Raw genomic sequence first — 25750 nt, 5'->3', positions numbered from 1 at the left:
ACTTTAAAACAGCCCTTGAAGCACCAAAATCCTTTTTAAATAGGTCTAATCTGATCAGAGATCAGTGTGATGTTATGAAATGGGGTAAAGTAAGCTGCAATTTCTCCGAACAAGCACTGGACAGCAACAATACAATGTTTTATTTTTTTTCCAGAGACCTGAGAACCTGTAGCCACACACTATAAGTCACCCAGGTCAAACCACTAGAGGTCAGCATAGACAAGACAAAGATTTACTCTTTAAAGATCATGTTTTCTTTTTCCCTGTTTTTTTTTTTTACATATATATAAAATTGAATAATTATCTGTATATGATAGTTTAAAAAAAAACAAAACTTAAACTTATTAAATTTCAATTTTGTTCAATCAGAATCTATAAATATGCACCAAGCAGCTTTAATCTGTTTATTAAGTATTGATTACAGCTGGAATCAGAGTAGATCAGATCTATGAATATTTCTAGAAAACCACCAGGGTAAAAAGTCAGGGTGACAGATGTTAGCAATTACACAGATGTAGATGTTAGCAATTATTGTCTTTTTGACTCTGTTGCAGCTGCTCCCAAAATTCGCAGCATTCGATGTTCACTTACACCCAAGAAAAAGAACACAAACAATCATGCTGCTGAGTACATCTTTATTTTAAACATGGCATGTGGCAGTTAATGTTACATCAAACACCTAAAGAGAAATAAACAAACAATACACAGATTTGGCTCATTGGTGCACTTGGCTTATTGTAGATTCACATAAAGGTGAGAGATAAATAGTGATCAAGTTGGTAAGAATTCTTCTTCTTCTTTTTCTGATTTAGCTGTATACTATGTCCTTGGTCTCCACTGTCTTAATGTAAAGAGGACCCGACTTCCGCCTCTTCTCGGAGTTAACCGCGACTGCTGTTGGGAAAGGGACAGTAGGAAAATCATTAAAACCAAAACAACCCCAATGTCATTGGTTTTACTGGAGTACAGTTAAAAATCCAATGCTTACCTTTGGTAGGCGCTTTTTGGATGCTGACAATAGAGTCCTGACCAAGTCTGTCGGTGAGAATACAGGAAATACACTGTAAGTATTGATCTACTGAAAAAAAATAATCGTTGTTAAAGGGAACGCCACTGTTGTAACACATGAGTCTAAAGTCTAAAGCCCGTATCATAGGCCTTGGGTGGGTAGCCATCAGGGTCATTTTGGAAAAAAACTTTGTATGGTAGTGAATGGAGACAGACAAATGATGTTTTGATCCCGTACACATATGATAATTCTCCAAGTCAAGAAAGTCGCAATTTGTCATAATTAAAGTAAAATGCTATCTAGTTTTGTGCTCAGCTCCAGTAAGTATCGCTTCCCACATAAATAACATAACATACATAACATAAAAAAAACAAAAACATTGAAAAGTAATAGCACAAATTAACCTTTAATCAGTGTGTAAATATGTGTGCTTCGGTAAACCTTTCTTCCTCTCCTTCCAGCAGTTTCTTGTAGGTGGAGATCTCGATGTCCAAAGCCAGCTTGACGTTCATGAGCTCCTGGTACTCTCTGAGCTGGCGAGCCATGTCCTGCTTGGCCCTCTGCAGCGCCAGCTCCAGGTCCCTGATGCGAGCCCTGGCATCCTTCACAGCCCCCTCCCCTCGCACCTCTGCTTCGTTTATTTGGTCCTCTAGGCTGACACGCTGGAAAGAGAGCAGGGTTAGATGGCGTAAGCATCCAGTCAGATCTAAACTTGTCAATCACCCCTTTTCAAATAGAGGATTGGAGATATTTAATTTACTTTTAATATTTAATAATTTAGTAAAAGGCTACTGGACTGTCTGACTGGTAAGAGATTGATGCTGCCTGAGAAAGAGTTACTTTTGCTGCTCGTGATGAAGTTGATTTTCTTCGTTCGAATTTGTACGTGATTCTTCGCCGACTTTCAGCACCAAGCAAAACTCAAGACCTATCAACAAGTCCAGTTGCCAGCTGGCTTCTAACCCGTCCAGCAGTCTCTGAACCTTTCACTCACCTGAGCCTTTGCAGACATGATCTCATTTTCCAGGCGGGCCATCATTCGTGTGAGCTCAGATATTTCCCCCTTGGTGCTGCGCAGCTCATTTCCATACTGGTCCGCCTGAGCAGTCATCTGGTCAAACTGGTGCATCACAGGTCAAACAGAGAAACAAACATACAAGCTTTGTATTAATACAGGTTTGACTAGGGTGGTTCCTGTCAGAGAGACAGGGTTTTCTAGTTGCTTTTGTTAGGTGATAACCATGTTCATACATCTAGTTTTCAAGAATTTGTATTTTGTTTTTTTTACCACAGCAGCATGTATTTATTCATTTATTTAATCTAGATTAATGTTCTTTACTTCTTACCTTGGTCTTGTGCCAGACTTCAGCTTCTTCGCGGCTGCGGGCTGCGATGTCCTCGTACTGAGCCTTAACCTCAGACACGATCTGATCCATGTTCAGGGCACGGGAGTTGTCCATCTGGACCACCACAGAGGTCCCCTTCAGGCTCTCCTGCAGCTCGCGCAGCTCCTTTGTTTTTGTTTTGTTTTTGTTAAAACAACACATACAGGAACAGTAAGAAGCAGGTCTTAAATGCCAAACAACTCACATACTGTATATATTGTCTTTGATTTGATATCTTTAACATTTTAAGTGAATGGTAATGTACCGTATCATACAGAGCCTTGAGGAAATTTAATTCCTCATTGACAGCAAACACCCTGTCGTCGAGATCCACCTTGGACAGATAGCCTGCGTCCACATCCTGCGGTCAGTAAGTAAAAAATTAGCCAACTTTTCTTAGTTTTGCATTAAATGTTATTAATGGAGAAAGTGCTGATAAAACTGTGAATGTAGTGAGAGTTGGCACAAACATTTCAGAGCTTAATCTGACTAGTGATCTATAATCTATAATAGCCATCAAGACTGCATACTTTACCTTCTTAAGCAAAACAAACTCATTCTCTGCATCATTCCTCTTGTTGATCTCACCCTCGTATCTGAAACAGCCCACAGATACCAGGTTACAGATCTTATCACTCACAATATGTCCGAGACGCCACTTGAGTTCACACACTTTCAGTAACAGCTGTTCAGTTCCATTCACCAAAAATGTCTTACTTTGTCTTGTAGTCCTCCACATGTTTGTGCATGACATCGTTCTCCATGTCGAGTTTGCGCTTGTCATTGTTGAGGCACTCCAGCTGTCTCTGCAGGTTGCTGATGTAAGTCTTCAGCATGGGCTCGACGTTAGAGGAGGCGGCGGTCTGCCCCTGCAGCAGGTTCCACTTGGTCTCCAGCATTTTGTTCTGCTGTTCCAGGTGCCTCACCTGTGGCACGAGAAGAAAGTACCAAAACGAATCAAGCACGTTCTAACATCGTTTACGGAGGTTGTTTGAGTCATCAGCCTTTAAACATCAGAGTTTCTGTGAGATTAGTTCTTACCTTATCAATGAATGAGACAAAACGGTTGTTGAGACTCTTGATCTGCTCCTTCTCCTTGGTGCGAACAGCGTGGACAGTGGGGTCGATGTCAAGGTTCAGTGGCGTCAGCAGGCTCCTGTTGACGGTCACGGCTGTAATCGGGGCCGTCTGGATAGTCCCGGTGCTGATCTTGGGGATGGAGTAGGCTCCCATGGACATGCTGCTGAAGCCCCCAGCGGACATGCGCGTCCCTGGGCGGCTGCTATTCTTGCTCCTCAGACTCATGGTTGTCCTGTGTGGGGATTGCACTGCTAGAGAGGATGGAGACGTCAGGTTGAGCTCTGCTGTGCATCTCCTTATCTTTTGGGTGACACTTTATAAGCACAGCTGGGTGTGGTCCGATAGGGAAGTTATGTGGCTCCCCAGTGTGGATAAACCAGTTTGACACATTCCACTCGTCCTCCCACCTACCCCTGTTGTAAAAGTCGCACTGTACCTGTTGTTCCGCAGGAATTCAGGCTTGCACTGCAGTTACAGGTGAGCTGTATTCAAGCAATAAATTAAATGAGTTTTTTTCCGAAGTAAGCACTCTGTCCAGAAAGAAGCCATCCCGAGCTTAAAACTGATAATAAAACTATAATTAAAGTATGCGTGAAATCAGACCAAGGGGGCGGCTCAGCGGGCTCAGCGGGTTGAGCAGCTCGGCTAGTGATCGGAAAGTTGGTTCAAATCCCAGCTCTCCTTGGCTGAGCTGAGCTGCATGTCGAAGTGCCCTTGAGGAAGATACTGAATCCCAACTTGCTCCTGATGCGCAGTTGGCACCTCGCATGGCAGCCTCTGCCATCAGTGAGGGCCCTGCGATGAGCTGGCGACTTGCCAAGGGCGTACGCTGCCCTCGCCCAGAGACAGCTGGGATTGGCTCCTGCGACCCCATAAAAGGGATAAAGCTGTTACAGACAATAGATGGATGGATGGAATCAGACCAAGTAGTTATGTTGGCCTTATGTCCAGCTGAGATATGAGATGTCAGTGTAGTGTACAGTAAAAGTAAAGGAGGTCATAGCTGGTATAAGGTAGAGCCAGAGTGTATACATAAAGTAGACATTTTTTGCAGCTACCCCTTTAAATATGGTTATGAAACACTTAGTTACAATTAATTAAAAGTTCATCCACCAGATGTGTTGCTTATTCTGCGGCATTTTGATTGGTTGGTGAATGTGACGTGAAAGGACTTCCAGACAAAGCAGCAGCTAACGTTCGCTGACTTCACAAAGGATGTGTTTCAAGCCACATATATGCCAATACCGATGTATTTGTAATTGGTCGATATCAACAGTAATTATCAGCAAACTGATATATCTGTCGGCCTCTAGTAGACCTCAAATTAAGTGAGTTGTTTAACTTGAAGGAATGTCACAAGTTGTTTATGAAAATTTAAGACCACAGAAGTGAAAAAACATCTTTTTTATGTCACTGTCTTTCATCCACACACCCATTTTATACAAACACACACACACACCCAGTAAATAATCTCTACTCCCCTTTCAAGTCATCACATCCCACTGTAACTATTCAAATTACTTTCCATATATCAGTCCGTTATGTCTGTGTTTTCTTTTTATGTCATGATTTAGCATTTACATTTACATTTAGCACCATCAAGGAAAAGGGAGAAAAAGAAGAAGATAAAGAAGAAGAAGAGAAATACAAGGTGACGATAACACATTCCAGACTATAGATTACCAAGAAAATGTGCTCAAATATTATAAAACCATTTAAAATATGCTGGTTTGGGTGAATCAAAAATGTATTTATAGGTGAAGTTTTTCAGAGATTATCACAATATTGTGACGTTTGTTGTGGTTTTCAAACCTACCCCTGTCTGATAACAGTAAGGATCACTGCGAAAAGTAGATTAAGTCAAGTTGGACTTGTTGCTACAAATGTATTATGCTATATTTGCGTCAATGTTTTGACTAATGATAGTCAGCGACAGCTTGTCATAAAGGAAAAACCGGGTTGTCCTCTTGATGCCAAACAGTCTTTTCACTCCCTCTACCGAGACTGAGACTGATTACACAATAATCACCTCCCTTTGTCATAACAACTAAGAATAAGTCCCTCGTACAACCAGGTTGGCATTCATTCTACAGCTTTGTCGCAGCTGTGTGCCACTGAAGCCGTTCCACCTTCACAACATCAATTCATGGTGAGCGAAGTTGAGAGAGGGAGTTTTTAAAGACTTTCTGTGTATGTAAATCAATACTGATTCATTTACTAATTTGAAATCTCTTCGTCAGCTCTTGTCAGATATGAAGATTGCTTCGTTCAATGTGCAGAGATTTGGCATGGCGAAGGTCTCGGATCCAGACGTCCTGTCAACTCTGGTTAAGGTAAAACATGTGAAACATTCAAAACATCAGGCGGGCAAATTTCAGCTTGGGCGTTAATAACAAGGGTTTGGGGAATGTATGGTTGGAGTCGCTGATAAGATATTTGGGAGGCAGCCAAGAGGAGTGTAAAAAACGGTTGTGTCGCGTAGAGTGAAATATGAGAAATATTTGTTACACCTTTTAATTATGTCTTTGGTGTGACGGTCACAAGTTCACGGGGCGAAAAAAAAAAGCCTTGAATTTCACACATTTCCTCAAAGGCTAAGCTGTTCTTTGTTTTCTCTAAAATTCGCACACTGAGAGTCTTTTCTATGGGCAGATTGTGTCCCGTTACGACCTCATACTGATCCTAGAGGTGGTCGATGTAAGCGGACGGTCTGTTAAAGTCCTATTGGAAGAGCTGAACCGGTGAGTTTACGTTTGTGACGTATGAATGAAGCAAAGATTGTTGCTTTTGACTATATATGTGCTTACCTTTTACTATTGTATGCCATCTCAGAGTCAACACAGCTCATCACTATGCTCTGCAGCTCAGCAGCCGCCTGGGAAGGAGCAGATACAAGGAACAGTTTTTGTTCCTATACAGGTGAGATCAAATCAATTCACTAGACTGTGATAGTTTTTGGTCCTGTGATCGTCAAACAGCTGCGCTATAAAGCCATTATTGTCCTGATGAAAGGGATGATGTCGTCGACCTGATTGACTGCTATCAATACGAAGACAACCAGGTGAACGACGTGGATGCTTTCGCCCGAGAGCCCTACATTCTCCACTTCAAGCCGCGAAACACAGGTCAGATGGTGACACACAATAAAACATAAGAATCTGTCCATACAACTTGTAAACTGTAATCCAAGTCTCTGTAAGCCTAAAGATCCCAAATTGATTTTAAAAGATGTCATTTACACCCTTACTGAAGCAGCAATTTTCACGCAACACTGTTTTGCTTTGAAGCAGCAAAAATGTTTTGTGGACTATGAAAATTCACCTGACTTTCCATCAGCATCAGAGTAACTGGATAATGACTGAGTGAATTTTCATTATTGGGTGAACTTACCCCTTAGCGAATAACAGGGACTTCTGGACGTAAGTGTGTTTGTTGATTTTATTCTCAGTTGGTTGGACAGACATCATGGCTGCTGCTGTCTGCAGTATGACTCATGGCTATATATGGACCTGTTTGTTTTCCTTAGCTGAATGAGTCTGATGAAGAAGGAGTAGACGGCAGGTTTATCAAGTTGAGTCAGTCTGCATTTTCTGCTTGAATACATGATGAAGTTGTAACGGTGGGGCATGTTGTTGGAGACGAGCATTGGTAGTTGACGGGGTTGTTCTGGTTTGCAGAGCTGAAGGACATAGTGCTGATCCCGGTCCACACCAAACCGGAGGACTCGGAGAAAGAGCTAGACGAGCTGTACGAAGTCTTCCTGGCGGTTAGAGACAAATGGAAAACTGATGTGAGTTGCATCAGTGTTTCACCTGAAAGGAACAATTTAATGAGTCGATGCTACACATTAAAACTAGATTTAACACCACATATACTTCTTTGGGTTGATTTCTCTGTGTTCCTACATCCGACCTAATCACTCTAGTACTAAAATACCATTTCTGATTTTTTTTCTTTTTCTAGAACATAATGATCCTGGGGGATTTCAACGCAGATGGCGCGTATGTCACCCATAAGGGAATGAAAGCCATCCGTATTCACAGCGACAAGAATTTCCACTGGCTGATTGGGGATGATGTTGACACCACCGCAAATACATCAAATGAACACACCTATGACCGGCATGTTCACACTCGTGAACTCCGCTCATTTAATCAGAAACTGCACATGCTGTCATTGTGAGCGAATTAACGATTTCTGTGTTTCTCTCACAGGATTGTTGTGTATGGAGAGGAAATGCTGGCAGCCATGGTGCCAAACTCAGCCAAGCCTTTCAATTTCCACAAAGAGTTTGCAATGACAGAAGAAATGGTGAGTTGTCACTCATAACTAGAATGTTACACATATTTGCTCTTCTAGGTTTTTTTTTTTTCTGTGTTTTCCTTTGTGGGAACATTCATCATGTATGCACCCTTCCCCAGGCCCTGAGGGTGAGCGACCACTACCCTGTCGAGGTAGAGTTACGTAAAGCTCCTCCTTTCTGGGAGGTAAGTAGCTACCAAAGACGTGACAGCGTCGATACCCAGAGAGCATCAGACAACAGAGCTGTCACAGGTGAAGAGCAAAACTGTAATTTACTCTTTCCCTGTCTCAGATAGACACTACGTATTTCACACAAGAGCAGACTTGTACTAGATGTTTTGTTCTTTGACATTTTTACAGTGCAGTGCTGCCTCTTTGAACAACTGCAGGGGTGCTAATAATGAGAAGGAATGCTTGGAATTTTCTTGTCAGTTCACTTTACATCTCAACTTTTCATCTGAACATCTTCCACTGTGGCGGTTGAGAGATACTGTAACAACAACTCAGTTTCTAAATTACAAATTTAGAGATTTGAGATAGAAGCTCAATCTGCTGACGCAAGTTAGAAGTTTCTCTTCTGCTGCAAATGTATGAAATGATATCAGATTTCAAAGGGTTTCAAACCAGAACATCGACACACTAGTAAAGTGGTGTAGTGATGACTTGTTTTTCCAGGCTAACCCAAAAGTTAGCATTGGACCATGACAAGAAAATAAATCGTAACATGCCACAAATCTGACTGATTAATCACTGTGTCACAGTGCTTTCCCCCCTTAGAAGTTGAATTAAAATACACCTATTTGAGTAGAGAATTCTGTCAAGGTGGCATGTGTTAAATGTTGTTAAATAACTAATTTGACATGTTTTTTGTGTTATTCTGCATACAGGGATTTTGCAGGTTGATATGATGGAACTGCAGAAGGAGAACCTCCTGCTGAAGCGAGAGAAACTGCAGCTTCAGATCTTACTATTAAAACATCGGGTTGCCAAACTCCAACTGAGCAAATGACCAGGAGATCTAAAAAATGTTGTTATTGTATTTTGTTTTTGAATGCATATTGCAAATAAATAAATAAGTCTTTCGTACACATTAGTTGCCATTTCATTGTTATTTTAATTCGGTAAAAAGCACTAATATGACATACTGAGTGGTTTGTACTTGTTTGACCCCAGTGAGAGGAACAATTTGGGGCAGAATGTGTAAAGCATTTTTTACATACGTCAATTAAATACATTACATACGGAATTAAATATGTTGTTATTCCGTATTATTTGTACATTTTGATGGAAGCAAAATAGAAATAATTCAAACAGTAATGACAGATAAGGTTTTTTGATGCAGTTTATCGTAGTAAACAGCTGGTGACACGTTTGAGGTCGATACAGCGCTGTGACGTATGTTGCATTCATGTGAGCTCAGAATTTCTAAGCCTATAGCCGTTCACATGAGTTGCTACCCCTGCAAATGGCATCCCTGCTGTGTGAAACGACAACTAATTCGCCTTATTAAACATATTTTGGTACGGTTCATGTCATTTGATGCCAATAACTTTTTGTTGGATGAGAACGATGAACGTCCGCCGTCTTTGTGAAGCGTCGTCAGTTTACCGACAGTCTGCGCGCACAGTGAAGCAGACATAATCTAGTCACGTGACCGCCGGACCTCTTCGACCAAAACAGTGAAGACTCGACCGAGCCTGTCAACAATTGTGCAAGAGACGAGGGTGTGCCAGCAAAAAGACGAACTTCTCACTTCCACCGAGCAAACTCTGAAGCTTCGCCGCACCATCGTCCACCTGTCCGGCAGACAGGCCGTCTCAATGCATTACAGAGGACCGAAAACACCGCGGGGATCATGGACGTGCACGACTTGTTTTCTAGTTGCAAGAAGGGCGACATCTGTAGAGTCAGGTAGCGAACGGCTTAGCTGATGTTGTTTTGGTTTGGTTGTCTCTGCCTGTGTGCTTCTTACAGCTAATTTAACTCGCTTTACATGGCTACAGCAATGTTGTCAAGTCCTGCTTTGCTCAGTAATGTGAAAACATCAGCCTAAAATTATGTATTCGACCTGCTCTTGACGGCTGTCTAGGAGATTAACCCACATTTAGCCGCATTGTTTTGGTAAATAGATGGGAGGTAAACACGGAAGGCAGGGTTGCTAACATTAGCTTTGATGAGCCAGCAGGTAACTTTAGCTAACATGTAAGTCAGCTGCTCAGTTTCCAGATGCAACGTCGATAAAATAACTAAAGTCCCGCCAGTGTCGGATGCTTAACATGATGATATGTGTTTGCTGCTGTATGACTTGTCCTCTGCTGTGGGACAGACAAGTTCTTTCCTGCTGTTTACGAAAGGGCTGTAATTGTAGACTAGCTTAAATCAGTCCCATATTGCAGTGTACAATTTCGCTGCACTGCAGGATATGACAAAAATGTCATATATCAAATCGAATCAGTTAAAAAGTGTTGCAGTTAATGTTGTCCTGGTGGAAACGTTGCAATATTAGTCTCAGCATCAGTAGAGCTGCAAGTCGATTAATCGTCTAGTTGATTGAAAGAAACATGTATAGCCAAAATATTTTCTTAAGAAGTAGTTTTAATCAGAAGAGAAAGATTGCCCTCAAAAAAGACTAAGTAAACACACACTCTTTGTTTTCATGAGTGAATAAACCAACTGACCTTAGAAGACGACAGTCTTTCATACTGTTTCACTTTGTTTATGTGTGGCGGACCCTGCCACTTTTCTGCCCCCCAGCAGTGTTCTGGAGAGCCTTGTTTTCTTCTGAGAACAGCTTGTTTATTCACTTATGGAAAATAAACCAATATTTCTGTGTTGATATTATTATTATTACCTCATTAATATTGTAAATATTACAATTCTGAGTTTGAATTACTGATCTAAGATTGTAAATAGCCCCTTTAAATGTGAGGATTTGCTGCTTTTCAACATCAGATAATATAAAATGTATCTGTTTATGTGTAGGAACCCCCATTAGCAGATGCCACAGCAAATAGCTAATCTTCCAGGGGTCTACACTTTGAATACAACACATACAATATAATACACATTAAATGTCACATACATATATGTTAAAAAAAATAAACATACGTTATTTAAAAAAACCCACAACATTTATATACATTTAAAAATCAGTCAGCACTGTACATACATCTCCTTCAGGTAGAATCTGAATTAGAAAATAAAGCTATAGATGTTGTTTTGAACAAATCAGTTCCACCACAGCACTGTAACCACTCACTTGTTTTCTTTCCCCTCTAAGATACCTTGTTGAACAAAGAGATGTGGACCTCAATGTAAGAGATAAATGGGACAGCACCCCGTTGTAAGTACAAATCAGTCAAGCAGTCCACTCCTATGCTAACACGGCATCAGCTTAATAAGTGAGCGTTGTGTTGTGTCTTTTGTTTCAGGTATTACGCATGTCTCTGTGGCCATGAGGAGGTGGTCCAGTACCTGTTGGGGAGTGGTAAGGTGACCATTTTACTGGCTGGCTGGAAGTAATGCAAGCATAATACATGTTTGACCTGTGTGATGTCATTACAGTGGCACTGAAATGTTCTGTAGTGTAATTGCAGACTCTTTTTTAAAAAAATGTGTCAGGTGCCAAGTGTGAAGCCAACACGTTCGATGGTGAGAGGTGCATGTACGGCTGTCTGAGCGACTCCGTGAGGCGCCTGCTCAAAGACTATAAGTGTGTCAGCGTCCGTGCGATGCAGCGGGATGATTTTAACTACTTCCTGCACATGTGAGGGTCATTCCTTTATACAGTAGTTTTAGTAGCAGCAAATGAGCACAGTATGGCATTTTTACAGTTTGCGCGTAAGCCTGCGTGCCTTCATCCAATCCAGTCATTTGTGTCTACGCGCTTCAGGTTGTTGGAGCAGGGTCAACACAGTGACGTCAAGTTCCTGGTCCACGGGCAAATGTTCACGGCCCACCGATGTGTTCTCAGTGCACGCTCGGAGTACTTCACCAACATGTTTGAGAGCAAATGGAAAGGGAAGAACCTGATCACCCTCAAACACCCTCTGGTAAACAAACCATGTATTGCAGTTAACTGATTTTGTGTTGCTGTTTGATGGACAAAAATACAGGCATAGGTGTTTATACTGGTATGAATAACAGTGGTAATGATTTCAGGTGAACCCTGCAGCCTTTGGAGCCATCCTACAATATTTCTACACAGGTGGGTGTGTATTAGAACTGTATATATTCCTCCTTTCTTGCTATAATTATGCCTCCTGTTCATACTGGCTGTAAAGAGATCCCATCCTTATGTAAGAGATGCTGACAAAAATCAACTTTTCCTTTTTCTTTGCGAGATACATTCCAGTTTAAACAAAATGTATCCATCCAAAGTTTTTTTGTACCAAATCCCTACTATTTGTTTCCATCCCTCCACTGCAGCTCGGCATGGAAACATTTTTGCATTAAATATTATAACTCTGTATCTTCCCATCATAATTAGATTACGTCAAACTGGATTGCTGGAGCATCACGTTAAGAGAAGACGAACTTCAGAATGCATTTATTCATGACTCTTGATTTTCATCCATCCTTCACCTTCATTGGAGGAGGGGAACTCTTCATAGCCAATATGAAGCGAGGAAAATACCTCAGCAAGCAACTAATTGAATGGGAGGTTTTAAGAAAAAATAAAGCTTTTACTGAGGAATGCTCACTTGCCTTAACCAGGCCCCTTGGAAGTGTGCTGGGCTTTGAAGCCAATTGGACATAGTGGCCAATCTGTGACCCAAAAAGACTTTGCCCATAATCTTACAGTGTGAAGGAAGCAGATGTTAAGTGGTGGATACATTTTTTTGTCGCGTCACAACCCGCATAAAATGACTCATGATGATTTAATCCAGTTGGACTGATAGCATTTGGAAAGTCTAGAATAAGTTTATCTCCATTCAAGTTAGTTGAGAGCTCAGCTGGAGGTCCCTGTGGCCCAAAAAGCATTTTCCCCCTTTTAAAAAAAACAGGTCTTTTTAACTGATGCCCCAACACCGCAAACTGCAAACAATGTCAACTGTGACTTAGTTCCTTTATCTGCTTTTGATCAGTTGAGGTTGCATATCTGTAAAACCGCCTCAGAGCCGAGGAAAGGGATTAAAAAAGTCTGTGGCGTCATGACAATGTTGAGTGTCTGGGCCTCACAGGAACTTGTGGCCGAAGCCAACAGGCGAGAAATTGCCGTTGGACTGACCAGACAGGCGCCATGTCTGTGTTCACTATCTGTTTCTATTATAAATCTATATTCATGTGTCATTTAAGCAGCTTTCACAGGGATAAATGGGGCTCTGCTTCTGACATGTGCAGTCATGTGATATTTTTTCATAGCATACAGACAACCATGCTTATACTGGTCTACTGTATGTGTATTTACTGTTCTGTTTTCATTTTTATACAGGACGAATGGATATTGATATAAGCCTTGTGGAGGACTCAAGACGACTAGCTAAACAGTGCAAAATGGCAGATCTCATGGAGGCGCTGGAGAATAAATGCAAACAGGTGTATGAATATGGTAAGACAGCATTCTTGGTTCACATCTACACTTCTCATACATGTTATTTAATAGACACAACTTGTCAACCAGTCTCACTAAACTCTTGGCCTTTTTTTTCTGGAGCTTTGTTTGACTTTTTCTTTTCTTTTCTGTCTGTCTGTTTTTTATTTATTTATTTTTTTAATTACCTCATTCCAGTGTCCAACAAGCCAGGAATCTGTGTGAAGGTTCTCAGCCTGGAGCCTCACACCTGTCAACTTCAGGAGGAAATGGCTCAGTTAGCAGACTGTGCACTTCCCACTGAACTAAGAGTAAGGACATGAAAAATCAAAGAGATTAAACTATCACTATAGCTGTTCCAGTAGCAGTGTATATAAGCCCATGTTGACATTTTTCCTTTAATTCTCCCAAGGTTGGATTTGGTGAACTTCCCTTTAACAGAGTCGACCGCTTCCCCACCTATCCTGACATCTGCTTCAGGGTCGATGGTTATGATTTCTTGTGTCATAAGGTGCGAATTACAAAGCTCACCCAGCATTCCTCCATCATAGCACCAACCCCACCCATCCTGTCACTAAAATGAGTATCGGAGCTTTACTGTGTGTTTGTTTGTGCCCCCAGGCATTTTTCTGTGGACGCAGTGATTATTTTAAAGCCTTACTGGAGGACCACTTCAGTGAAGGAGAGCTGCTGCATTCCCAGCCCAGCACCCCAGTCATTACTTTACACAACATTTCCCATGACATATTTATCCACATCATGTATTACATATACACCGATTACACAGAGGTGAGTGCACCAATTAAACTTGAGTAGTGCAAAGTAACTGTTTTGAATAGGACAATTGCCCAAATTATTTCCATTAGCATGGTGACTTTTTTTGGTACAACATTATCAAAGATCTAAGCAAGTTTATTTGTAGTGAACTTGTTTCATTTTGAGGTTAAGGGGACCACAGGGCACATGAAAACCCCTTTAATAATAATAATGATGTAACGTGAATGCTTGTCACTATTGTCCGACAGCTGACTGGATTTTCTCTTTATGTCCAGCCAACAACAGAGAACGTGTATGACTTGCTGTGCGTGGCCGACATGTATCTGCTGCCGGGGCTGAAGCGCCTCTGTGGGAAGACGCTCGCTAAGGCTATATGTCAGGACAACGTTCTGCTCATGTGGAAGACCGCAAAGCTTTTCCGTCTCTCTCGGCTGGAGGATCACTGCGCTGAGTTCATGGCCAAGATAATTGATCGGGTGAGTGTCCGTGTCTCTCAGTAGATGGCGGGTTTATTGTGTCTAGATAACAAGAGAGTATCGGGGCCAAAGCAAATCATCTCTCTGTGCTCCCAGCTCCCTGTAATTTTGTAGCTTAGCATTTGTAGCTTCTTTTTTTTAAGGTTCCCATTTATACTTTCAGAAATCCACTTAACTTTACTGTTTTTGCTGTCAAGTTTATGCTGGTGAAAACCACACATTTCCTGGTTTTGCTGCTTCATATTAAAGCCTTGATATAACTATAACAACAGGAGACTTATACTGTGAAAAATGTATCAGAAACAAAACGTGTTTACAACCAAATAAGCAGAGCTTTGTTAACAGCATTTGATAGTCAAATCGAGTCATGTGCAGCCTGCACATGTGTATGGAAAAGCACCAGTAGATGGGTCTAGATTCTAAGAAAAAACATAAACTGAGCTCACTGGTTATGAACTAGTTAATGAAATGTCTGCTGTTGGTTTAAAGTCATGTGTAACTGCATCACAACTCATAAAACATCAAAACCAGATTAATAATAAAAGTGTTTCACAGCATAAAGAGCCAAAAAAAAGTAAAAATACACAAGTCACAAGAAGTTTGCCACCGAAGTACGTCTATCACTACCATTATACCAAAGGTAACAGTAAGCCAGACCTCTGAGGTTATATAATAATTTGACGTTATGTGTCTTGTGCTGACATTGTGAATGTTCTGGTCTGCTACTGTCAGTTGCCCCTCAGGATAAATTTCACACCTGTGTTACCTGTCTGACGCAGCTAGTGGAGCAGGCCGAGTTTGCCGAGATCATCAAAGAGGATGCTCAGATGGTGGAGCAGCGACACACGACAGACTCCGTCCCTCTGGTGGACGACATCCGCTACCACATCGCCAGCAACGTGCAGACCTACAGCGCCATTGGGGAGGCCAATCAGAAGCTGGAGGCCCTGGAGGAGCTGCTCTCCAGCATTAATCTTGATTGCTGAGGGGCCGGCAGGGAGTGTGGTTTGTGGCTGCAGCTGCTGCGGAGTTTGAGGTTTTTTAAGGTGGATGCTTCAGGAGGGGACGTGGTGCAAAAGTCTGTGGTTAGAAAACATATGTCTCTGTATGTTTGTAGGTTTTATTAACAGTATGATATAAGGAATATATATTTTCAAAGGATGCCCTTTTGTTACAGGGACGTTTTCAGTGGAAGCTGTTTATGTTGTCTCTTGAAAGTTTATTTGTATGAGATTCGCTGAAAGATATTGGCAATGAAGGTTGTGGATCGTGGATTATGTACTTACAACAGAATATAGCTCAATTGCGCACATTCACCTTCGGAATTATTTATAGCTGGTAGATTTTAGACTACCTGATGATTTGGCTCTTTTAAATGTACTTTTGCCCAATAAGCACCAGCCCTCCATGACATTTTATTTTTATGCTCAAACAAAGCTAAACAAGTACTTGCCATACTTGTTACACTGACACACACTTGAAAACTATGCCTAAAAAGACGAACAGCACATCATGCTTCTTCATCTCAATAAAGAATAGAGAATATTTTGAACCTCTAACTTCTTATTCGAAGTGAAATTATAATTTTACAGCATATTTCATGTACAGCAGCATGCAAATTCTGTGCTGGATATAGTGGCAATACTTCTGCTTGCTCTTCGACCCATAACATTCCTCTATTGTGAACACTTACTGGCCTCTAACGTACCTTATTCCTGTCCTTTGTTTAAACTTGAAATGGAAAAGGATATATCTTGTGCTGCCTTCTAAGACAGCAAACCTTGCCTTGTGTGCACAAGAAAGTAAAGCTGTTTCAAAATTGTTTGCATGTAAAATCTACCATCAATGAAGAAATTTGTTTTAATTTATTGCAGAATATCTCCCATTGCTCAGTCTCAACCTGCTGTTATGAAAAGTAGATATATTACTGCTTTTGTTATCAGCAATTAAATGTGGTATTGCAAGCATGGGTGGTGTCTTATTCAACATATCTCATTAACTTTGACTGTATTCATGAAATTGACTTGTTTTTACTTACTTAATAATTCGTCATGTCATTTTTGGATAGCAGCAAGGTTCTAGGGATGGCAAAGTGAGCCTGTGGGTCCATCCACCACTTTGGTCCAGACTGAAATACTCCAACCTGTAGATGGATTACCAAAATAGTTAGTACAGACAGTGATGGTTCTGAATGTCTGCATGATTTATGATGACTCTGATGATCCTTTTGACATCAAAGTGGAGTCCAGTCAAGTCATAACTTGTGTCAATCCATTAATGAAAGTCTGAAAACACACATTAATGTAAAGTGATGAATATACAGTTTACTGTGTTAATAAGCAAATATCATAATGTGCTTGAATAAGGTGCTTAGTGGTGAACCAACAGCTAGACTATGGCTTGTTAGCATTGTCATAGTTGGCTGCTTGCATGGCTGATGACTGTTCTTTCTTTTTTTTTTAAGCACCATTTTACTTTCAGAACACACCTGAGAAAGTCATACACAGCTGTGGGTGACTGTGCAAGTTTCCAGTTAATTATTTCTGCGGAATTAGTGGAATGAAACCATAAAAATGTAAGGTTTACTTCCATCTGTTCCATTAGTTGGTTCTTTAAAAACATTCAGTTGTGAGTCTGAGGAACACCCCCCATTAATTGTATGATGGAGCCTACAGATGGCGCCATTTCTCAGTTTATCATGACGGTGGTAATGGTGAGTTGCCTTTCATCACACAGAATGGCAGTTTGTTAGAAGTGACACACCTCTTCATGCATTGTGGGGAACAAATAAATCAGTCACCCCGGTCTCTGGATAACTGGGAACGCCCTCTGAATGGGGCTGCTTGATAGTTGTCCATTTTTCAAATCTCTCATTCATCGCAAGTCCACAAAGGTGTGGAGACGGGCAGTAAATAGTGAGGTACTGTTACATGTTTAGATGTGTGTGTCAGTGCACTTGTGCTGTGGTTTATAATTGGTGTCCCTGTGGCCTCCATCACTCTCATTTCAAAGAGTCTCAGGCAAAGCTGTGCACCACCTAAATGGAGCCCTGAGGTTCGGCACACTGGGTAAGTCCACGTCCCAACAGGGAGTGGACTGTGGAGCAGGCCCGCTGTTGGGACACATTAAAGTGCAGTTCAGCCGAAAAACACAGAGGCCATCCCTCAGACAACAAAACCCTTGGCTTTCAGCCCAGTCTGTTGAAGGCTTACATGTTGAAAGAGACAAGAGTAAACACCACAATTAGTTATTACCCCAGCAAGCTTCCTTTGCAAATGTTTTGTAGTCGGTGCTAAGCAACTCGGCGTGGTTTTGGTCTTGGGTGGGAAAGTCCAGTTTATTGGGTTTCAGACGGACGGTACACAGCGTGGTCAAACAGATATTAATCCTCTGTACAGGAACAACTTATATTTTTCATTGTGTAATTTCCATGGAGACCGTGTTTACAAGTCAAACCAGCCTTTCTGTGATGGCAGCTTGGTGCCTCGGTTGGATCCCATTCAGTGTCTGTACACCTTCACACCGGCCCCAAGTCAAAGCGGGGACAGAGCGAATAAACCGTGAACGCTGGATCGAGTTGAAAGGAGGACTTTGTCAGCTAAATTTGACTTTAAAAGGTCAGTTTACTCTAAGGCTTTTTTAGCTGTGGCTATGTCGGCCAATCCACCACATTCCAGAATTAAAGGTCAAATTGATAACATTTTTATTTAGACAAATCTGTAATGCATAACCAGAGCTTGTAGATAGGTGCAGAATGAAATGATCTCTTACACTTGAATCAGTAAACTGATTGATCTGAATCAATAATTTAAAAAGGGTTGTTGTGTCCAAAATGATTGTTTTGTTTATTTCCACATAAGAATTCTGACAGTTGTTTTTGGTTTGCGAGCAAATAATATAAAGTTGCTGATATAACGGTATCGGTGTATCGTTAGCGATCAACAGTAGCCACTGGTAGTTGGATGTTTGCAGATTTTATTTTTTAAGGGTTAGGTAATGGTGAGTTCTACAGTAAGCACCCAGCAGACTGCACCACCATAACATTAGCAACACTGTTAGTTATGATTTGCAAGGTTTTTGTTAGCTAGTGTTAGCAACGTTAACCACAGCTATCTACTGATAGCAACGTTAACATTTGCTAGCGGCGTTACCAATGTTATTGCTTGCTAGCTAGCATTAGCAACATTAGCTAGTGCAACAAAACTGGCAACTACTTGAGGAGGCAAATGATTCGAACAACTACGGCGTTTTGACCTTAGCTCAGTGGAAGGGGGAAGCTGTAGAGCCATATTTAGTTGTCGAACGTATCAATGTCACCTTTAACTACTGACAAATTAAGATAAAAAATGTAATGGGTCAAATTTCCACACTGAAACATCTAAATGGCAATACTTACTATGTTTAATGTTTTGGTGAAGGTTCTACAGTGCCCAGGACACCATTGGTACCATCCACAGAGCATCAGCAACATCAGTGAAGTAAGATGTCTGCACAGAGCCCAAAGGATAAGATGACAACCCAACCCAGCCACAGTCTGTTCAACCTGCTGCCTTCTGGCCAATGATACAGAAGTGTCTGCTGCCGCAGCACCAGACAACTGCGCAGCTTCATTTCTCAGGCAGTGAGACTCCTGAACTCATCCTCAACACTCCATTGACAAAAATAGATGTAGCAGGACTCAAAGACTCGATCATTGCTTAATTTTTTAAATCTCTTGTTTATAGAATAGCAATAAATTGTACCAACCAATATGTACTTACATTCTTCAACTTGTTAAATGTTGAACACACACTCAATATCTCCAGAGGATGAATCATAACCTGCAATCTTTTGATATGAAATGTAATACTTCTATAACTCTTCTGTAGATTAGCATTAATTTGGTGTTGATATCAGGATGCCCAGAGGATCAACCTGAGTGACTGTGCTGATCCCTCGTCTCACCTCTAGTGCAACAAACAAACCCAAGTTTTTACTCATCAGATCTTGTTATCTACTCAATTCTGTAGCACCGATTTGTTTTTTTTCCATGCACCACCATAAGAATCACTATTTGTATTATCATATGCTCCTTAGGATGATTTATTATTATTAAATTATCCTGACTTTTCATCTTGTGCCAACATCATACTGTTCACTCGTGTTTGCCCACTGTGATTGCACAACTCTTTTGTTGTCCGTGAACATGACTAAATCTATTTGGATCTTGGCTCTGTGGCAAACAAGAAAAAAAAAAAACCTCTTTGCTGCCTGTCAAGCAATTAATCAGATTGTCCCTTTGCCCTTTGTGATGCTATTTTCTTGTCTACAAGCAAAGCCCTATAATAACTCATGATAAAAAAAGGCCTAACATTACTGGCATTGTTTTTAATACTATCATATTCAGCTGGCATGAATTAAACGAGTCACATGTAAAAAGAGCATGAAATTCACACGTCCTCGATGTTCTCACACCAATGACACCAAATAATCCAATGTGACCCATGGTGTTTATGAGGAACGCTTCAGCTCATCCATTACCCCCCTTTTCTTCTTTACACTTGTGACAGCGATTCGAATGATCGTGTCCTTCTTAAAATGGATCTAAACATGCTGGCATGCGTTCAGTTTGCCATCTTTTAGTTGCAGCCTCTTTTACAGAACACAGTGACTTTACCAAAACAGTTGCATTTTATCTTTTCTCTGTCAAAGTTATGACTCATGCTGTATTTTCTTGTCACGTGTCCAGCACCGTCCTTTAAAAGCCTTATTATGCCCTGATGATTTCCATGTGTTTTTCCTTAAAAAAAAAATAGAAGAAGAAAAAGAAGCTTGACCAGGGCAGGAAAGGGTCAAATCTCTTGGCTCTTGCCTCATGTTTCTGCGTGACTCATTGAGACATCTCCGTGACACTGCCTCTCCTCCACACGACAATCTGCAAGGGCAGAAATATACCAGACATATGGAGAAACAGCTCCATTTCTGCTTGGTTTTGTTGTTTTGCTTGTCACATCCTGACAGTAAAGATTATTATCCGTCTCAGCGTTGGGAGTTCCGGTTCTGGTCTCACTGTTTTCTTTTTCCTTGTTCTTTTTGAGGATTTTATTTTCCCTTTACATAAATGATCTCTCTGTTCCATCATTCAAACTTGTGTTTCTGATTTCTTCCATTTAGCTGTCAGAGTTTCCGTATAATGCATTCTATATATCAGGTGCTATATACAGTGGATGGCGTGTCCAGATCATGCAGGGCTGTGTCATTCTTACCATCTGTCCGCCCATCTTTCCAGGAACATGCTGATGTTGCTGTGTATGTGGCTCACATGTAGGATTCATTACATTCGGAACAGATGGAAAAGGCTGCAGGTGGCTGAACATGAAGCTGTTAACATGAGCTGTGTTGCAAGCACAATTATAAATATAACTTTATTTTCTATAAAGTAAATACTACCAGCCCTGTATTCAAAATCTCACAGGAGTCTTATAGCAAAATGTGCTTTAAAGCAACGTTATGTTGAAAATTTGGTATCCCCTACAGTGACTGACTGATAAAAAGAACAGTTACTATCAAATGCTGAGGTAGGTGGGTGACCAGAGGAACTCACAACTAAAGGCGTGCAAGGCTGAACATTATCTGGATGAGTCAATTGATCTTATAATTATTAACACAATATCAAAATCTCCTTTCGTAATATCGTGGTGATCATGAATGTCTTAGTATTGCAACACTTTGATACTTGGAAGTATAAAGGTTAAAGTACCTTTAAAACTGAGTAAATGCCCTGTCATGTGATGCTATGTAAAAAGCTATGATGACCTTATAAAATAGGACGCATTGCCGTGCATTAAACTACATATTCAAAATGCTGCTTGCACATGGATGTTTCAGTAATAATAAGAACAATAACATATCATTTGAGTGCACAACTTTTACTTCTACTTCAACTTATACTAACTCTACAATTTCATAATCGAGAAAGAAGCATGAAAGAAAAGTAAATTAAAAAGGAGAGAGGGATGTTTTCGCAACAAAGGCAAAGAAACTCAGACTCGGGGGGGAGGGGGGGGGGGGTCACAAATTGGATCAAGAATGCCTAAAACTAAACTGAAATGAAAAAAATGATTGACATAAGTCTGTCTTCAACAATTAGACGGTCTGCAGTCTTTAGTGTTTGGGCACACACTTGTGACCTTGTCCCTGAGTACTGATATGCTCTCACAGGTGAAGGAAGACATAACTCACGGTGGCTGTCACTGCCATTATCCTAATTTGTTATTAGTTGGGGATTACCAGCAGAGAGAGAGAGGGAGGGAGAGAGAGAGAGAGAGAGAGAGAGAGAAAAGAGAGGGGGGGAGAGGTAAGCCCATGCTTAGCTGGAGACTGACCTGAAAAGCTGTGCTCCTCTCTCTATATCTCTCTCTAACTCCTTCACTCCATCTTACACCATTTTCCATGGTCAAACATGCCTGAAATAAACAATACTGTATGACAATATAGATTGATTATTTTGGTGGCTGTTTGCTGTAGGTTCAGTCCTGGTTCGACATCGCAGACCGCCTGCGCTTAACATTTCATTAGACAGACTCAGGAAACTGAGCCATTGTAGTGTCGTCCTAGTGGCCAGCCATTATGTAAGAGACGGCGCTGTAAAGACTACACACGCACTTAACTGAGTGATAGATTCCCACCAAGACGATCTCTTTAAAGGATTGTCTTGAAATGAGAGGGCTTCGTGTTCAGCTGCCGGTCACTCACTTCCCCCAACCCTCCACATTACCACCGTGGTGACATGCGGGCAGCTTTCTGAGGATGCCTATAAAGTTTCAGAAACACTGATTGCGGCTCAAGCTTATCAACCAGGAATTCTGTTTATCTCCTGGCTCTGCGTGGGGGCTTCTCTTGGAAGTGTGTGACAGTCAGATGCTTACACTTAACATAGCCACGGTAATATGGGATTAAGCCTTACGTGCTCCCTTGAAGTATTAGCAAGCAGGACACAGTCAAGCAAGCGAGCGAGCAAGCAGTGGTCTTATTAGTCAGCTTTGTCAGAGACTGTGGGCTCCCTCTCTCTCCCTCTTTCTCAAAGAGAATGCTGAGTTAATATCCGGCCAATGAGCATGCAGCTCACAGGAGCAGGAACAATGCATCCCATGCCGCGGGGTCATTTTACTTGCGGGTTTATTTTTCACAAGTCTTCCCTTTATCCTTCATCATGTGTCCACCTTGTTTGTGTGTTTGTGTATAATGCAATGTAATGCTCTGCCCGAGGTGAGTCACAAGGTTGCCAGTGGAGAACACGGGCCAGCTCTGCAGATAGATCCAAAGAGCGTCTGCATGTGAGACAGGATTACACCGTTACCATGTGACTGGTCTGTCCTTAGACAGACCTCTAACAAAAGACAGGCTAAATCCATCCCGAACAACAACCTCTGGCACAGGAACTCCTCAAATGTAAACAATCGGGCGAGCTCCTGTCCTGGCGAGGATGACTAATCATGACCTTGGGATTAAAAGGTCTTTAGCAGGCAGAGAGCACTTGCGCTTGTGGAAAAAAGTTGACAGTTAAGTCTTTCTTATCTTTAGAGAAAAGGTTGTCGTGCCATCTTTTGGTTTACGCAACAGTTTTCAAGGGTAAGTTCACCCTAAAATGAAAATTCAGTCGTAGCACACCCTCATGCCAAACGGAAAAGCCACGTGAAGTTTCGTGGTCCACAAAATGATTCCGGAGCTTCACAGCAAACCAGAGTTGCAGCATTCTCCTGAACAATTGTAGCAGATGGGACTAAAACAAACATTGAATGGCATTATAGAGCTCATCCAACACAAGTCTCCCAGATCCCAAACTGTTTTTTAAATCCAAGAGCCTCATTGTAGCTTAGCTGCTAAGCTAAAAGTGTTAGCGCCAGCCCTATCCTACGTGCATCAAGGGTGGAAATAAATAAATCATAAACAGAAGCAAACCCAGCACCAAAACTGTCAAAACAGTCCAAACTTTTAGCAATTAGCATAGAAACATAAAACTATTAAAGATTCTCACCTATTTTGACTTTATTGATGTCATACCATATCGTACTATCTGGAAAACAACCAACAGCATGATCTGTGTAGGCTAACAGGCTAAACATTAGCAACCTAGCCGGACTAGAGTGAGAGCAAAGCATTGAAAGGGGTTCACACTAAACAAATAAAATGACTCTCTGGAACACAGCAACATTTCTCGAACCATCACCATATTTCACTTAAGTAACAAAGCAGTGAGGCACATGGGCTAAGATAGATAATTACATTACAGACACAACTTGAATTTACTGAATGCACCAAAGTCCAAATAAACCTACAAAAAATATTGATACCCTGTCAAAGAACAGCTTCATATGAATAACAAGTCATACACAAGCTTATACTCCTAAGGTCCCAAAACAGTCTGCAAACGTGATAATGAGAGTCATAAAAAGTGACACTGATCCCAATGAACTGTTAAAAACATGCCTTTATCAAACCTTTGAGGATGTTTACTCTGTGAGCATGGCTGCTGTTGTGACTTGACACAAGTTAGATAAAGCTCTCTGTCCCCTGTGTTTGTTCAGCTACTTTAGATTCAAGGTTGGTTTTTGTCAGAGTTACAAACAGTCACCGTCCAAACTTGCAGTTTTTTGTTTTTTTTTTCTTTTTTCAGCCACTTTCCTGTTTCCTGGCCATTTCGCCCTCAGGCATCAGAAAGCAGTTGTCCTGCTGACTGAGCTTTTGTTCTCTGCAGGGAGAGACCAACACTAACTCGAGGAGACTCGGTGGCTTTGAAATACAATTTGCTTGAGAAGATTGACACGGGATGTTGCTTCTAAGGCTAATGAGGAAATGTGCAAATAAAAGCAAACACAGCATAAAAATAAGGAATGGAGGAACAATGTGTTCTTCCCTGTAATGTGATTTGAGAGCATTTTTAATAAGATTGCATAACAAATTAATGAATAAAAAAAAAAAGGAACATCCGGACTTTAGTCAACATGCACTCACTTCCTGTTTCTGAAACAACAGCCAAGTTAAGGTTGATCTTGGGGCAGTAACTGCCCTAAACAGTTCGTCACAATTTCTGTAAAATATCCCTCATGACTGGACATCTACTTAACACACCGTGGTGTGTATTAGCGGACACCTGTCTCGATACTCCTAGACAGACACTTCGACTGCAATGGATGGCATACAAACACGTGTCTGTGCCATCTGTCTGGCATGGCTGAATGTCCAGATTAAGACCATTCAGCCGGTGCTGAACTGCACACACAAGTCTCAGACATAAGAAAACATTTATTTAGCTGCACTGGATGAGAGTAGACGAGTACATATAGACACACTTCAGATACTTTGTGAAATATGCTGTGATATTCAATTTATGATTTTTATGAATACATTTTGAATTTAAGCATAACATGACAATAATATGTAGCCTTCAAAGTGAGTTGCAACTTTTGGCTTCATTAAGGTCTTATGTTTATTTAGTAAAGCCTTATAGATCAGATCTAAACTTTTAAGGAGAGCGGCTTTTGGGTTGCCAGGTTTTGAAAGCTCACTTCGACTGGTTAAACTACATTTTACCACTCATGTACATGTGCGACATGTGAGCCTTGGCCACCTGTTGCACTAATATTCCCAACAAATAGGGGCAGCATTTTACCAGAGTAGCTAACTGCTGCTTACTGTATATATTAATGAGTGTAGCTACTATTAGCTTGTTAGCTCAGCTAACTAAATCAGCTAAGCCAGAGCGTTGGTGTGTGTAGCACAGGAAGTGTGGACCACTGAGACAAAGAGGTTTTCAAGCCTGGGGCTAACTTGTTAGCATGCTAACTCAAATGTATATCTGCAATAGTTTACAATAAAAATTGTTATTTCTTCATATAAGGAATAGGAATAAGAGTCAACAGCCATGCTAGCAGCTCTGTGAGTCTGTCAGCTAAATGCTAATGTCAGCATGCTATCATGATGATACTAACATGCCATGTTCAAGGGCTCATGGTAGGCTAGCACATTAGCTATCACTCTGTCACCTGCTATGAATGTGATTTAATCAGGACAAATCATGGAAGGTGTTCCACACATTCACACACCTGAGTCTACATTTCTTTCATCAAAAAAATGGAACAAATGGACACTTAAGCTTTCTTTTTTTGCTTTGATTCGACTTTGAAAAAATGCACGCTAACATGCTCAC

At 41.1% G+C, this 25750-nt stretch overlaps 3 protein-coding genes and 1 long non-coding RNA gene across 13 annotated transcripts in view; 2 read left to right on the top strand and 2 right to left on the bottom strand.

The window, feature by feature from the left end:
* Nucleotides 1–618: 618 nt before the first annotated feature.
* LOC119023178 (intermediate filament protein ON3-like) lies at nt 619–6324 on the bottom strand. 5 transcript variants are annotated; one of them, XM_037104910.1, is made up of 10 exons: nt 6282–6324; nt 3436–3722; nt 3112–3320; nt 2930–2990; nt 2660–2755; nt 2356–2520; nt 2004–2129; nt 1451–1671; nt 989–1035; nt 619–894 (listed from the first exon to the last, which is right to left on the bottom strand). In XM_037104910.1, the coding sequence occupies exons 2-10, from the start codon at nt 3697–3699 to the stop codon at nt 809–811; spliced, it is 1275 nt and encodes a 424-aa protein (XP_036960805.1). In that variant the 5' UTR covers nt 3700–3722; nt 6282–6324; the 3' UTR covers nt 619–808. The 5 variants fall into 5 exon arrangements, 4 of the variants coding, with proteins under 4 accessions (XP_036960805.1, XP_036960804.1, XP_036960807.1 ...); XM_037104909.1 differs by lacking the exon at nt 6282–6324 and adding an exon at nt 3911–4044; XM_037104912.1 differs by lacking the exon at nt 6282–6324 and adding an exon at nt 3911–4044 and having other exon boundaries at nt 619–891.
* Nucleotides 3732–8869, top strand: LOC119023179 (deoxyribonuclease gamma-like). 6 transcript variants are annotated; one of them, XM_037104919.1, is made up of 12 exons: nt 3732–3951; nt 5068–5125; nt 5549–5623; nt 5715–5807; nt 6127–6215; nt 6307–6393; nt 6487–6599; nt 7152–7264; nt 7438–7595; nt 7689–7785; nt 7896–8028; nt 8664–8869. In XM_037104919.1, exons 3-12 carry the CDS (start codon nt 5621–5623, stop codon nt 8783–8785), a joined length of 1008 nt encoding a protein of 335 aa, XP_036960814.1. In that variant the 5' UTR covers nt 3732–3951; nt 5068–5125; nt 5549–5620; the 3' UTR covers nt 8786–8869. The 6 variants fall into 6 exon arrangements, with proteins under 6 accessions (XP_036960814.1, XP_036960813.1, XP_036960808.1 ...); XM_037104913.1 differs by lacking the exon at nt 3732–3951 and adding an exon at nt 4659–4802; XM_037104916.1 differs by lacking the exon at nt 3732–3951 and adding an exon at nt 4659–4802 and having other exon boundaries at nt 7896–7961; nt 8664–8808.
* The window catches only part of LOC119023180, a 22798-nt gene continuing 4105 nt past the window's right edge, over nt 7058–25750 (bottom strand). The window contains exons 2-3 of the long non-coding RNA XR_005076193.1: nt 16601–16705; nt 7058–7234 (exon numbers count right to left, since the gene is read on the bottom strand). This is a non-coding gene — a long non-coding RNA (uncharacterized LOC119023180). The remainder of the gene's footprint in view (nt 7235–16600; nt 16706–25750) is intronic.
* Nucleotides 9632–16526, top strand: abtb1 (ankyrin repeat and BTB (POZ) domain containing 1). The gene is made up of 12 exons (XM_037104908.1): nt 9632–9687; nt 11057–11119; nt 11208–11263; nt 11398–11542; nt 11669–11828; nt 11938–11983; nt 13211–13327; nt 13508–13620; nt 13722–13820; nt 13931–14098; nt 14362–14562; nt 15342–16526. Exons 1-12 carry the CDS (start codon nt 9632–9634, stop codon nt 15546–15548), a joined length of 1431 nt encoding a protein of 476 aa, XP_036960803.1. The 3' UTR covers nt 15549–16526.

The sequence above is a fragment of the Acanthopagrus latus genome, chromosome 7 (assembly GCF_904848185.1).
Source record: "Acanthopagrus latus isolate v.2019 chromosome 7, fAcaLat1.1, whole genome shotgun sequence".
NCBI classification, from domain to species: domain Eukaryota; kingdom Metazoa; phylum Chordata; class Actinopteri; order Spariformes; family Sparidae; genus Acanthopagrus; species Acanthopagrus latus.
This window is presented reverse-complemented; position numbering and strand designations above follow the sequence as displayed.